This window comes from Hyphopichia burtonii (genome assembly GCF_001661395.1).
Source record: "Hyphopichia burtonii NRRL Y-1933 unplaced genomic scaffold HYPBUscaffold_3, whole genome shotgun sequence".
Classification (NCBI taxonomy): Eukaryota; Fungi; Ascomycota; class Pichiomycetes; order Serinales; family Debaryomycetaceae; genus Hyphopichia; species Hyphopichia burtonii.
Window position 1 is genome coordinate 597,717 of NW_017963730.1, and position 13,315 is coordinate 611,031.

General features: G+C 34.6%; 5 protein-coding genes across 5 annotated transcripts; all 5 read left to right on the top strand.

Moving 5' to 3' along the window:
• Window positions 1-457: 457 nt before the first annotated feature.
• RNR21 (ribonucleotide-diphosphate reductase subunit) lies at window positions 458-1,741 on the top strand (the record flags this gene model as incomplete). Its single annotated transcript, XM_020222199.1, has 1 exon — window positions 458-1,741. The coding sequence occupies one exon, from the start codon at window positions 458-460 to the stop codon at window positions 1,739-1,741; it is 1,284 nt and encodes a 427-aa protein (XP_020076769.1).
• Window positions 1,742-2,055: 314 nt separating this feature from the next.
• On the top strand, window positions 2,056-3,301 carry HYPBUDRAFT_152528 (ribosome biogenesis protein TSR3). The gene has a single exon (XM_020221066.1). It carries the CDS (start codon window positions 2,070-2,072, stop codon window positions 3,141-3,143), a length of 1,074 nt encoding a protein of 357 aa, XP_020076770.1. The 5' UTR covers window positions 2,056-2,069; the 3' UTR covers window positions 3,144-3,301.
• A 170-nt stretch (window positions 3,302-3,471) lies between these two features.
• HYU1 (5-oxoprolinase) lies at window positions 3,472-7,551 on the top strand. Its single transcript, XM_020221067.1, has one exon. It carries the CDS (start codon window positions 3,496-3,498, stop codon window positions 7,489-7,491), a length of 3,996 nt encoding a protein of 1,331 aa, XP_020076771.1. The 5' UTR covers window positions 3,472-3,495; the 3' UTR covers window positions 7,492-7,551.
• A 366-nt stretch (window positions 7,552-7,917) lies between these two features.
• Window positions 7,918-11,631, top strand: HYPBUDRAFT_108010 (uncharacterized protein; the record flags this gene model as incomplete). Its single annotated transcript, XM_020218607.1, has 1 exon — window positions 7,918-11,631. The coding sequence occupies one exon, from the start codon at window positions 7,918-7,920 to the stop codon at window positions 11,629-11,631; it is 3,714 nt and encodes a 1,237-aa protein (XP_020076772.1).
• Window positions 11,632-11,816: 185 nt separating this feature from the next.
• SGT2 (Sgt2p) lies at window positions 11,817-12,926 on the top strand (the record flags this gene model as incomplete). The annotated part of the gene is made up of 2 exons (XM_020218521.1): window positions 11,817-12,759; window positions 12,805-12,926. 2 exons carry the CDS (start codon window positions 11,817-11,819, stop codon window positions 12,924-12,926), a joined length of 1,065 nt encoding a protein of 354 aa, XP_020076773.1.
• Window positions 12,927-13,315: the final 389 nt, after the last annotated feature.

Consider the following 13,315-nt stretch of genomic DNA (forward strand, 5'->3'; position numbering starts at 1 on the left):
CTGGCCACCCACCGTAGCCTTGCAGTATCCACCCACCATGCTCTCCCAGCCGTTCTCTACAGTTTGATATCCATATCTTCCTACTAATCGCTGCTGGGGCTGGCTAAGTCCCAGAGCAAACACGCGTCGTGTCTCGCAAGCCTAATTAAATTTGTTTTGTTGTGCTTCTTTTGTTAGCACAAATTACATACAAAACAAAAAAAAAGAAGGAGAAAAAAAAAAGAATAGTCCCATCATCCAAAGGTGACTTTCACAAAGCAATACAAAATCTCTACTACTTCTTATTAATTCATTTATAATAAAAAACATAAACAACAGTTCATCACCGGTTCACGGAAAACGAGTTTTGAGACCACTTTTCAAATATTATATAAGTATCACGTCTTCCGCAAGTGAAAAAAAATTTCCATTGATATTTTATTCTTTATCATATATATCTATATATTAATCTACAAACATGTCTGTTCAACAAACTCCAACTAACGGCTTAACTGGTAAAATCTCTGGGTTAGATGTTACCACCTCTGATAATAAGGGCAAATCATTAACTGATAAATTAGCTGCTGAAGCTGAAGCTAAAGATCTCGCTGGTTCTGATCCAACTATTGGTAAGAATGCTATTGTTAATCCTTTGACTCCATCTACTCCTGCTGATGATAAAGAAGTTGAAAAAGAATTGGAAGAAGCTACCAATGAACATGCTAACTTTTTAGCACAACATAAAGTTCATCGTCATAAGTTAAAAGCTTTAGAAAAAGATGAACCATTACTTATTGAAAATACTCGTCGTTTTGTTCTTTTCCCAATTAAATATCATGAAGTTTGGCAAATGTATAAAAAAGCCGAAGCTTCCTTTTGGACTGCTGAAGAAATTGATTTATCAAAAGATATGCATGATTGGACTAACAGATTAAGTGATAATGAAAGATTTTTCATTTCCAGAATTTTAGCCTTTTTCGCTGCTTCTGATGGTATTGTTAATGAAAATTTGGTTGAAAATTTCTCTGCTGAAGTTCAAATTCCTGAAGCAAAATGTTTTTATGGTTTCCAAATTATGATGGAAAACATTCATTCAGAAACTTATTCTCTTTTAATTGATACCTATATTAAAGATCCAAAAGAAGCTGATTTCTTATTTAATGCCATTGATACTATTCCTTGTATTAGAAAGAAAGCTGATTGGGCTTTAAGATGGATTTCTGATGATGACGCTTTATTCGGTGAAAGATTGGTTGCTTTTGCTGCTGTTGAAGGTATTTTCTTCTCTGGTTCTTTTGCTTCTATCTTTTGGTTAAAGAAAAGAGGTATGATGCCTGGTTTAACTTTTTCAAATGAATTAATTTGTCGTGATGAAGGTTTACATACTGATTTTGCTTGTTTATTATTCTCTCATTTAGAAAATAGACCCGATCAAGTCATTGTTGAAAAAATTATTACTGAAGCTGTTACTATCGAAAAAGAATTCTTCACTGATGCTTTACCAGTTTCCTTATTAGGTATGAATGCTAAATTGATGTGTCAATACGTTGAATTCGTTGCTGATAGATTATTGGTTGCTTTAGGTAACGAAAAAGTCTATAACGTTACTAATCCTTTTGATTTTATGGAAAATATTTCCTTAGCTGGTAAAACTAACTTTTTCGAAAAAAGAGTTAGTGATTATCAAAAAGCTGGTGTTATGGCTAGTACTACTGAAAGTGCTAGTTCTAATACTGGATTCTCCTTTGATGAAGATTTTTAATCTTCCTACTTGCATCAAGTTTTTTGCTTCTTTTTTTCTTTAAAATTCAGGGTTTAAACTTTATTTGTTCTTTCCCATTTTTAATGGTTTAATGTTTTCTTTATACTCCATCTTAATGTTTTCCTCATTGGTTTATGTCTAAATTGTATCTTTAATTCTCTTATCCTTTGTATATTACTCTTTAAAATTACTACATCTTTATAACTACTTTAATTCACGTGTAAGCTACTTGTATATATTGATTATTGAAAAATTGTATTGAGATGAGAAAAAAAAAAGTTGAAAATTTAGAAACCTATTGTATTTACCCATTTCAATTCTACTAGCTATGGCAAAAGGTAAAGGTAAAAATAAAGGTTCAGATGATAGACCTTCGTCGTCGTCGCGGACTTCGAATGGTCATAAATCTAAACAGCATCATATAAGAAAGGGCCGTCAAGAAGGAGGTGCCTCATTATCTTCGAATTCTAATGATGATGAAAAATTCCCAGTCAAATTAGCAATGTGGGATTTTGATCATTGTGATCCTAAAAGATGTTCAGGTAAAAAGTTGGAGCGTCTTGGTCTTATCAAAAACTTAAGAGTTGGTCAAAAATTTAACGGTATCGTCGTTTCTCCAAATGGTAAAGGTGTTGTTTGTCCAGATGATAAAGAAATTGTTGAAAATTTTGGTGCTGCAGTTGTTGAATGTTCTTGGGCTAGATTGGATGAAGTTCCTTTTAACAAAATTGGTGGTAAGCATGAACGTTTACTACCCTACTTGGTAGCAGCTAATACAGTTAATTATGGTAGACCTTGGAAATTAAATTGTGTGGAGGCTTTAGCTGCTTGCTTTGCAATTGTAGGTCATATTGATTGGGCAACTCAGTTGTTACAAAATTTTTCATGGGGGTTGGCATTTTTGAATATTAATGAAGAGTTGTTACAAATTTATCAGCAATGTACTGATTCAGAATCTATAAATAAAGCTCAAGATGCTTGGTTAGAAAAAATAGAAAATGAAGTCAAGGAAAGAAAAGAAAGATCTAAAGATCAAGATATATGGATGATGGGTAACGTTAATAGAAAAGGTGCTGAGAGTGAAGACGATGATGACGGTGATAGCGAAGAAGATGTACAATATGATGCTTTGGGTAATGTTATAACCAAGGACAAAGAGCTCAAATATGATAATTTGGGTAATATTATCAGTGATGAGTCTGACCAAGAATCGGAAGAAGAATCGGAAGAAGAGGTTGATGCCTTGGGTAACGTAATAAATAAGAGTAATACTAAGTTTGATGAAGATGTTGATGGAGAAGACGAAGCTGAAGACGAACAATACGATAATCTAGGCAATCTTATCTCCAATAATCATCTCACCAAAAAAATCAACAATATCAGTTTAAATGCATCTACATAGTTTAATATACGGGTAATTCCAGTTCTATATTCCTTTCAACTCGTTGAATTGTGGAGCTCACATCGGATGATTCGTTCAATTTCACCGAGTTCTTAGTAGTTGGAAACTTTGAACACAAGGTTTAAGGTTCCGCTTAATAACTTTTCACTTCAAAAGGCTATAGATGTGGAGTTTTATTAGTAAGAAGACTTCCTTCTCTCGGAATTTCTTTGAGTTTGTAGCGATAATGTATGGCGATCGGGAATCTGGTGCTGATTTACCGAAAGTATCAAAAAAAAAAAAAAACTGGAAATTGGTTTAATTGATATAAAAGCAGAATGAAGGTACTCTCCTTATTCCCAGCTATTATAGAATGGCATTATCTAATAGTCCTTCAGGATTGAATTCGCTGTACTCGACGACAATGACCAAATCAGCCCCAAGTAAAGGAATTCAAATTGCCATCGATAGAGGTGGAACTTTTTGTGATGTTATCGCCAAAATACCGGGTCAGTCCGATTATGTTTTTAAATTACTATCTGTGGATCCTAACAACTATAAAGATGCCCCAACTGAAGGTATACGTCGTGTTTTAGAAAGGGCACACGGTATAAAAATCCCTAAAGATGAAAAATTAAAGTTAGATTCCATATCCAGTATTCGTATGGGTACAACTGTGGCTACTAATGCTTTATTGGAAAGAAAGGGAGCAAAAGTGGCCTTAATAACAACTAAAGGTTTCAAAGATGTGTTGGCTATTGGGAATCAAACAAGGCCTAACATTTTTGATTTGACTGCTAAAAAACTAGGTCACTTATATGAAGATGTTATAGAAATTGATGAGAGAGTCACTGTTGAAAGTTTTTCCGAAGGTGGTGGTGACAAATTAAAAATTGATATAAATGCTGATCCTGAATTAGTTGAAGGTGTTACCGGTGATGCTATCAGAGTATTAAAGAAACCTAATTACGATCTTGTTGCTGAGCAATTAAGTCAATTGTACAATAACTCCGATATCAAAACTCTCGCCTTATGTTTATTACACTCTTATGCTTACCCTGAACATGAAGCAAAGATTGCAGAAATTGCTAAGAAAATCGGCTTCCTTGTTTCAGTCTCTCATGAATTACAGCCAATGATTGGAATGGTGAATAGAACTTCTTCAGTAGTTGCTGATGCTTATTTATCTCCAGTCATTACTGACTATATTCAAAATTTTGGTTCAGGATTTGAAGGTGGCTTAAACTCTTTTGGCAATAAACTTTTATTTATGCAGAGTAATGGTGGGTTATGTCCATGGTATAAATTCACTGGTTTGAAAGCTATCTTATCCGGTCCTGCTGGTGGTATGGTGGGATATGGTGAAACTTGTTACAATGGAATCTCTAAAAAGGCTACAATAGGTTTCGATGCTGGTGGTACTTCAACTGATGTTTCAAGATACTCAGGTAACTTGGAACATATTTACGAAACCGTTGTAAGTCAAGTAAGTTTGCAGACCCCTCAGTTGGATATTTCTACAGTTGCAGCCGGAGGTGGCTCAATGTTATTCTGGAAAAATGGTATGTTTGTTGTTGGTCCAGAATCAGCAGGATCTGACCCTGGTCCAGCATGTTACAGAAAAGGTGGTCCTTTAACTGTCACAGATGCTAATTTATTTTTAGGTAGATTATTACCTGAATACTTTCCTAAAATATTTGGTCCGAATCAGGATCAATCATTAGACTTTGAGTTAACAGCAAAGAAATTTAAAGAGTTAAGTGATCAAATCAATAAAGATAAAGAAGACGGAATTAAACTTACTCCTGAAGAGGTCGCAAGTGGGTTCTTAAAAGTTGCTGTTGAATCTATGGCAAGACCGATTAGAAATTTAACTGAAGCAAAAGGTTTCAATGTCTCTGATCACAATTTAGCCTGCTTTGGTGGATCAGGTGGTCAATTCTCTGTTTCATTATCAAAAAATTTGGGTATCTCAGATGTTGCAATTCATAAGTATTCCTCATTATTATCCGCTTATGGTATATATTTGGCCGATATTGTTATTGAAAAACAATCGCCAGCCTCTTTTGTTTATGAAGACTTTAACTATGCAAATATTGACTCAAAAGTAAAACAATTAGTTGAAGCTGCTTACTTTGATTATGAAGAGCAAGGATTGAATGAACTTTCTACCAGGGTAGAAGTTCTTTTGAATATGAGATATGTGGGTTCTGATACTCATTTGTTGATTCCAAAGGTTGATAATATTGAAGACTGTGACAAAAAGTTCGTCGAAAGACATAGAAACGAATTCGGTTTTACATTGGACAGAAAGGTTTTGGTTGATGATGTTCAAGTATTGCTAATTGTCGAAAGTACTGATAGACAAACTCATAATCCATACGAAGAATTCAATCAATTAAAGACCAAAACTTTGATCGAAAAGTCTAAAGTGAATACGGATATTTACTTTGAAGGTTTCGGCTGGTTAAAGTCTACTGTTTTTCAATTGCCAGAATTAAGACTTGGTGATATCATTGAAGGTCCTGCTATTATAATTGATGATACCCAAACCATTTTGGTTGAGCCAAAATCTAAAGCTGCTATTTTATCCAGTCACATTTTAATTTTAGTTGAACAAGAAGAAAAACCCCAGTTGTCTACTTCTGTGGTTGACCCAATTCAATTATCTGTTTTTGGTCATAGATTTATGTCAATAGCTGAACAAATGGGAAGGACTTTACAACAAACTGCAATTTCTACAAATATAAAGGAAAGATTGGATTTTTCCTGTGCTTTATTTGACAGAAATGGAGATTTGGTTGCAAATGCTCCACATGTTCCGATCCATTTGGGTGCAATGTCCTTCGCTGTTCAAGCTCAAAGAAAGCTTTGGGATGGTAACTTACAAAAAGGCGATGTTTTGGTATCGAATCATCCTTCCGCTGGTGGTTCACATTTGCCTGATATAACTGTTATAACACCTGTTTTGGATGACAATAATGAACCAATATTTTGGACTGCATCCCGTGGACATCATGCAGATATTGGTTCCATTTCTGCTGGGTCTATGCCTCCAAATTCTAAAACAATTTACGATGAAGGTGCATCTATTGTCACTCATAAATTATGTTCCAACGGGAAGTTTGATGAGGTTGGAATCACTAGGTTGTTGCTTGAAGAACCGGCTAAGCATCCAGGTGGATCTGGTACTAGAGCGTTGAACGATAACATTTCTGATTTAAAGGCTCAAGTATCTGCAAATTACAAAGGGATTACTTTATTGCAAAGATTAGTTAATGAGTTTTCATACCCAGTTATTGACTTATACATGAAAGCTATTCAGTCAACTGCAGAACTCGCAGTAAGGAACTTATTAAAGTTGGCTTACAAAAAATTCGAAGGTAACGATATTCAAGCTGTTGATTACTTGGATGACGGTACTCCTATTGCTGTGAAAATTAATATTGATGTTGAAACAGGAGAAGCAGTTTTTGATTTTACAGATTCTGGTGATGAAATTTACGGTAATTTAAATGCACCAAAAGCAATTTTGTATTCTGCTGTATTATACGTTTTAAGGTCTCTTATTAGTAGTGATATTCCATTGAATAATGGTTGTTTGAGACCAATTAAATTTATTACAAGAGAAGGCTCGGTTGTGAATCCTTCCTATGAAGCTGCGGTTGTTGGTGGTAATGTCGAAACAACCCAAAGAATAGTTGATGTCATGTTGAAAGCATTTGAAGCTGCTGCCGCTTCTCAAGGGACCTGTAACAACTTCACCTTTGGGATAAATGATAAAGAAAACAGCATTTCCTTTGGATACTATGAAACTATATGTGGTGGGTCTGGTGCAGGTCCAACCTGGGATGGCCAAAGCGTTGTTCAATGTCATACTACAAATACTAGAATCACTGATACTGAAATATTTGAAAAACGTTATCCTGTCATTTTACATGAATACTCCATTAGAAAAGGGTCTGGTGGTGACGGTTTTCATAAAGGTGGGGATGGTGTTATTCGTGATATTGAATTCACTTATCCTTCTTTAGAAGTATCTTGTTTAATGGAAAGAAGATCATTACCTCCGTTTGGTTTATTAGGAGGTGAATCGGGTTCAAGAGGTCAAAATTTCTGGTATAAAAAGTCAACCACAGAACCAGAGAAGTATACAAGAAAGTTCCTCGGGGGCAAGACTACAGTGAAGATCAATAAAGGTGACCATATTATCATCATGACTCCAGGTGGAGGTGGATATGGACCCAAGACACTTGTAGATCAAGTTGAAAATTCCAAGGCAGATATCAATTACCCAATCACTAGTAGTCAGCCTAGTATCTTGACTGGATCTGCCGCTATGAGAAATATCATACAAGAAACCAATTAATCATATATATAGGCTTTTGAATAATATTTACCTTAAAATATTAGTAGTCGAATTAAAGAACTCTGTAAAAATGAACCTTGTAAAGTACTGTGCTTATTCTCTTGAGTAAATCTACAATGCTGAATTTGAATCACAAACCGATCCCCATTCCAATAACTTATATAGAGCCCTTACTCCTGAACAGTTGAATATTTGGCGATACAAGTAACTTTGTGCTAAAAGAACGAAGTTATAAGAGGTCGTCTGTTCAAAGAGATTCGAAAGAAAAAACCTCCAAAACACTTTGCTACAAAAAAAAAAAGGTTTAGATCAGCACTTAGCAGTCTTAAGATCACAATTTAACATCCCACCTGATACATCAATTGGTCTATTGAAATCATTGAAGATCTTTCTTATTGAGGAATTTGCAAAGACCATGTTTTGAGGATGTCAACGCAGCCCAAACCTACAACACATTTGCCGTTGCTATTGAACCCGTTTTTGAACGCTATCTTCAATAATCCACAGCATGGAAAACCCCCATTCAAACAGACTATACAAGAGTTAGCAGATAATCACAACGACTACACTATTTTGGTTCCTCCTGCCAATGTGCTTCATGAATATTTAGATCCACAATCGGAGCATTCATCTACAAAGATACTGTTACACGAACAGTGTTACCATAATGAAGACTTTATCAGGTCACATATAATCAAAACCAGCACGAACTATTCCTCTACCATTGCTCCTATCACCAGACTGAATCTGATTATTTATAGTACTATCAACGGTAAACAAATTTTGGTGAAAAATGGAATGATATTCACTGGTAAGGGTTTCAAAAAAAGCCTCAAGCTCAGAGTATTGAATATCAATTATTTCCCTTCTTTCTGTGACTATTTTCCAAAAGGTAGTCAGTTCATGCTTGTATATGTTGAAGATACTCTTTTCGGTAGCTTCAGACCTTTATCAAGATTCATTTATTCCTTAAATAAAGAACTTCCGCCTATCAAAAGTAATCCTTCTCACAATACGAACACTCAAAATACTTCATCTGTGACTTTCGAGGAGCTACTAAGAAACTTTCCCTTACTATCGAAGGCAGTTTCAGATAAGTTTTACCGATTATTCCATCACAATAATCATCAATTCCGTATATTAAGAACGCACACTAGGAAAAAGTTGGGGTCAATTAAAATTGAATTTCAAAATATGCTCGATGAAGCTTTCAAAATTGTTCTGGATAGTGTTAAAGCTGATTCTGTCGAAGGTGAACAAACTTATAATTTGATAAATCACATCTTAAGCATATATCCTGGATTGGATTTAAATCGCATAGTTCACGAATACGTTGAACTTAACTTGTACGACAAATTATGGTCACAATTGGTTTTTCAATTTAACTATCCTAATGATGATAAACTTGTGCACGATAAAGAGGCTATTTATACTCTTACGACCGACAAATACAAAGACTTGTCATGCTTGTCTTTGAATCAGTTGGATCTACCTATTGAAAAGCCATGGCAAATCAATGAACTTTACAAAAGAGTATGTTCTGCTATCGGAGAATTTTCTAAGCTTTCTGATGCAGCCATAGTAAATCTGAATACTAAAGCGAAGATAATAATAAACTCTGTCAATTACCTCACAAAAAGCGATCAAAGGTTCAACAAAGAAGAAAAGCTTAATCTGAGTGAAGATTTGTTAATTGATGCAGACACCTTGATCGGATTGTTAATTATGGTTGTTGTCCATTCAAAAGTGCCATACTTGGAAGCCCATCTCTATTACATTAAAAACTTCAATTCCATAAATTTTGAAAATGAAGGCTATTTTAACTATATTTTAAGTAATATAGATGCCGTTATATTTCATTTGTCTGATGCTGACCTGACTTGGAATGATCTAATGGGTGCTTCACAAAGTAATTTTGAGTTTTGGGCTTTGATACAAAAGGGTGATAATGACAAATTATTAGAGATTCTTAAGAAAGTTAATGACCAATATGAAAACTCAGACTTGCCCAATAACCATTTTTTGAAAAGCAGAAACATTGATGGGGAAAGCTGTCTCATGCTTGCTGTTAAGACGGGAAATATTGAGGCTTTCGATTTATTGATGAATTTCAATACGAGCTGGTTCTCGATAGATGACATACTATTCGATAAAAATACAACAACGGAACAAACATTACTTATTGTTTCACTTGTGGAAGAACGTCATGACATTGTCTCTGAATTAGTAGATTTGATCATAGAGAACACATCTTATGAGGAGCAATATATTTATTTCAACATTACTGATAGCTATGGTAGAACTGCTGGCCATTACCTTTTCCACGACTACAAATTGATAGATAGAATTGGACATCTTATAGATTGGGAATGGAAAGATTTAAATGGACATACTCCATTATTTAGCGCATGTCGATGCTATGATCATTCCGAGTATTCTTCATTAATTGAAAAAGCATTTGATTGTGTCTATTCAAAGAATAAATCAAGTGAATTAATAGACTTTGATATTCATAAGGATAAAGGTGGAAGTACCTTACTACATGTAATCCTGAGAGATTTACCCAATACGAAATTATTGAGTGAATCAAGAAATTTGATTAATGTTAATGAACCTAATATTAAACAGTTGACACCTTTAGTCTTTTATGTCAAATACAATCGTTTAGAAAACTTGAATAATCTATTAAATGATGATAGGTTGATTTTCAAATTCGAAGACTCCATCAATCACTATAATGTTTTCGATCATTTGGGATTTCTGTCAAGTAAAAGCTTATCGACCAACGGAACATTCAGAAAGATTGAAGAACTTATTCAAGAATATTTTTTCATAAATTACTATAAAAATGGGACCAGTGGTAGAATAGCCGCCACGAATGCTAAATATGATCCTGCTCTGAAAGACTGGATTATTTTTTTCATATATGAAAGTATTAGGAGTCCAAAGGACATTGCACTGGTGCAATCTTTATCAACTTTAAGGAAGAAGACACAAATTTTCAAGTACGAGAATCCAATGTCCTCGTTTGATAATGAATGGTTTTGGCTGAATTTCCCTCAGGATAAGGCTGTGATTCCTTTTTTCTCTAAATTTAAAATCAACAGGACAATCGATCATCTTAACATGCTTTTTATCAATATGAATTGTTGTAAATCTCAGTCTTGGAACAATTTTTCCGATAATTTACTTGCTAAAAAGGAATGTCTGACTTTTGAAACTATGCAAAACATAAATAAGAAGAATGAGATGAATCGCTCGAAATTTGGAGAGGTAAAACTAACTCGGGCCAACATTACTGAAATTGAAGTATTTTTGAATTTTTCCTTAGAGGATTTGAAGGTTTTCCAAACTCTCATTTCAAGATTGAACAAGTTGTTTTCTGTTCATGGAATTAAGGCATCTGACTATAGAATCGTTGTGGATAAAATGCTAAGTCAAATGATGGCATCGGTGATTTTTCCACCGAGATTATTCTCTTCTCATAGGCTTGATTTACAGAATGAGTATAGAACTGAAGATTCTGGCTATAACACCTTGGTTGCATATACTATGTGGTTAGAAATATCGGTTACAGAACTAATGAAGAATGTGAAAAGTGTAATAGAAAAGATCAAGTATTGGAAGGACATATATGAGAATATAAGAGGATTGAATAATGAGCTTTTGAAATACGAGAAGAAGGTTCAAAAAGTCCATGAAGCACACGAACAGAATACCTCGCCATCAAACGATAATGCATCTCCTACAGTTACTAGCACCGCTTCTCGTCGTAGTAGTGGAACATTGGACATGAATCCAATATCTCCCTCCGACTCCGAGGAAGATGACGATGACGAATTTTCCAATGTCTTTTCTTCCATTCTTACATTCGGAAACATGATTGAAAATAAGAAATCAAGATATAAAAAACTTCTTATGTTAAAATCAGACGAGATCAAAAAGATTATGAAATTAAATATTGACTTCAAAATCGAACACGAATCCCTTGCCGCTGAAATTTCCCAATTTGTGAAGTTCAGATCCGACTTCTTAACTTTGGGAATAAAAAGATTCACCAAGGATACCTTGGTTATCTTGAAAAATCGTCATTATGAATTATGTAAATTATCAAAGACTGTAAAGTCTTATCATAGTTAAAGATATTAAGCTATTACACCCGTACATTTTGAACTGTAGTGCAATTTCCAAAGAATCTTCCAGAAGTTTGGGTTTTTTGTTTGGTCGCGAAAGAAAAAGGCGAGGAAATTAGCAGTGATTTAAAGTAGCCACGAGTAAATCAATAGAGAACAGAAACCTACTTGATTAAGGTGCTATTAGATAAGATGAGTGTTTCAAATAAGGATATTTCTTTATCTATTATTAATTTCTTGAGAACTGCAGTTGCTGAAAAGCAAATTGCCGAAGATTTCGCTGATTCAATTGATGTTGCCATTGATTGTATAGCAGATGCTTTTGAAGTCAATAAGGATGATGATTCCAAGGTTTTAGAGTCCAAGTTTAAAGGTAAATCATTGAGTGATTTGGTCAAAGGTTCATTAGAGTCGAGCTCAAGCGGTTTTAGTGCTGCTCCTGCTGCTGCTCCTAAAGAAATCGATGCTGAAACGAAGGCCAAGGCCGATCAATTGAAAGTTGAAGGTAATAGAGCCATGGCAGCAAAACAATTTCCTGAAGCTATTGCCAAATATACTGAGGCTATTGAATTAGATAGCACTAATGTTGTTTATTTATCTAACAGAGCTGCTGCCCACTCTTCTTCTGCTCAACATGAAAAAGCTGTTGAAGATGCTGAAAAAGCCATTACTTTAGATCCTTCCTTTTCCAAAGCATATTCTAGATTAGGTTTAGCTAGATATGCTTTAGGTGATGCCAAAGGTGCTATGGATGCTTACAAGAAAGGTTTAGACGTTGAAGGAGATGGTAAATCCGATGCTATGAAGAGAGGTTACGAAACTGCTAAACGTAGAGTTGAAGAAGAATTGGAAAGCTCTATTCCTCAAAATGATGTTGCATCAACTTCTAACTCTGAAAATTCAAATGAACAATCTGCTCGTGGTGCCGGCGCTGGTGCTGGTGCTGGTGCCGCGGGTATGCCAGATTTCTCTAGTATGTTCGGTGGTGGTGCTGGTGGAATGCCAAACTTTTCCGAGTTGATGAATAATCCTCAAATCATGCAAGCTGCTCAACAAATGATGCAAAACCCTGGTGCCTTACAAGGTTTAATGAACAACCCATCTATTCGTCAAATGGCTCAAAGTATGGGTTTGGGTGGTAATGCAGGCGGTGAACAAGGTGAGCAAGGTGGTGAGCAAGGTGGCCAAGGTGGTGGTCCAGATCTCTCTGAATTGTTGAATAACCCAATGTTACAAAATTTGGCTAGTCAATTTGGTGGTGCTGGCGCTAGAGGCGGTAACAATGGTTCAAATGGTAATTAAATAATGTCTTAATAGTATTCTTTTTGTATATACATTAGTGCAATCGTTTTATCTTTTTTTTATTCCTTTCATATATAATAATTATAATTTTTAAATTCAATTCTTTTTAATAATACGCCTTTTCCTTCCTTTATTTACTACTGAATGATTTTTAAAAATCGATTTTATTAGAAAATTCTACACAATTATCCAAGATGAGAGAATGAAGACACTAGAGTAAAAAAGTAAAACAGTAAAAAACAATAAAAGCTATGAATACAAAACAAGAAAGAACATAAGCAAAAATTAAGCACTTATTCAATAGTTTGAACAAAAAAGACGATTAAGAAATGTTAAAAGCAGTAATTGAAATTGAAAAAAAAAATTCTAAGATTTTTTTGAAAAACCAC

Bases quoted from the DNA above. Each gene is read 5' to 3' on its own strand.
- HYPBUDRAFT_152528 (XM_020221066.1), top strand. From the start codon at position 2,070: ATGGCAAAAGGTAAAGGTAAAAATAAAGGTTCAGATGATAGACCTTCG.
- HYU1 (XM_020221067.1), top strand. From the start codon at position 3,496: ATGGCATTATCTAATAGTCCTTCAGGATTGAATTCGCTGTACTCGACG.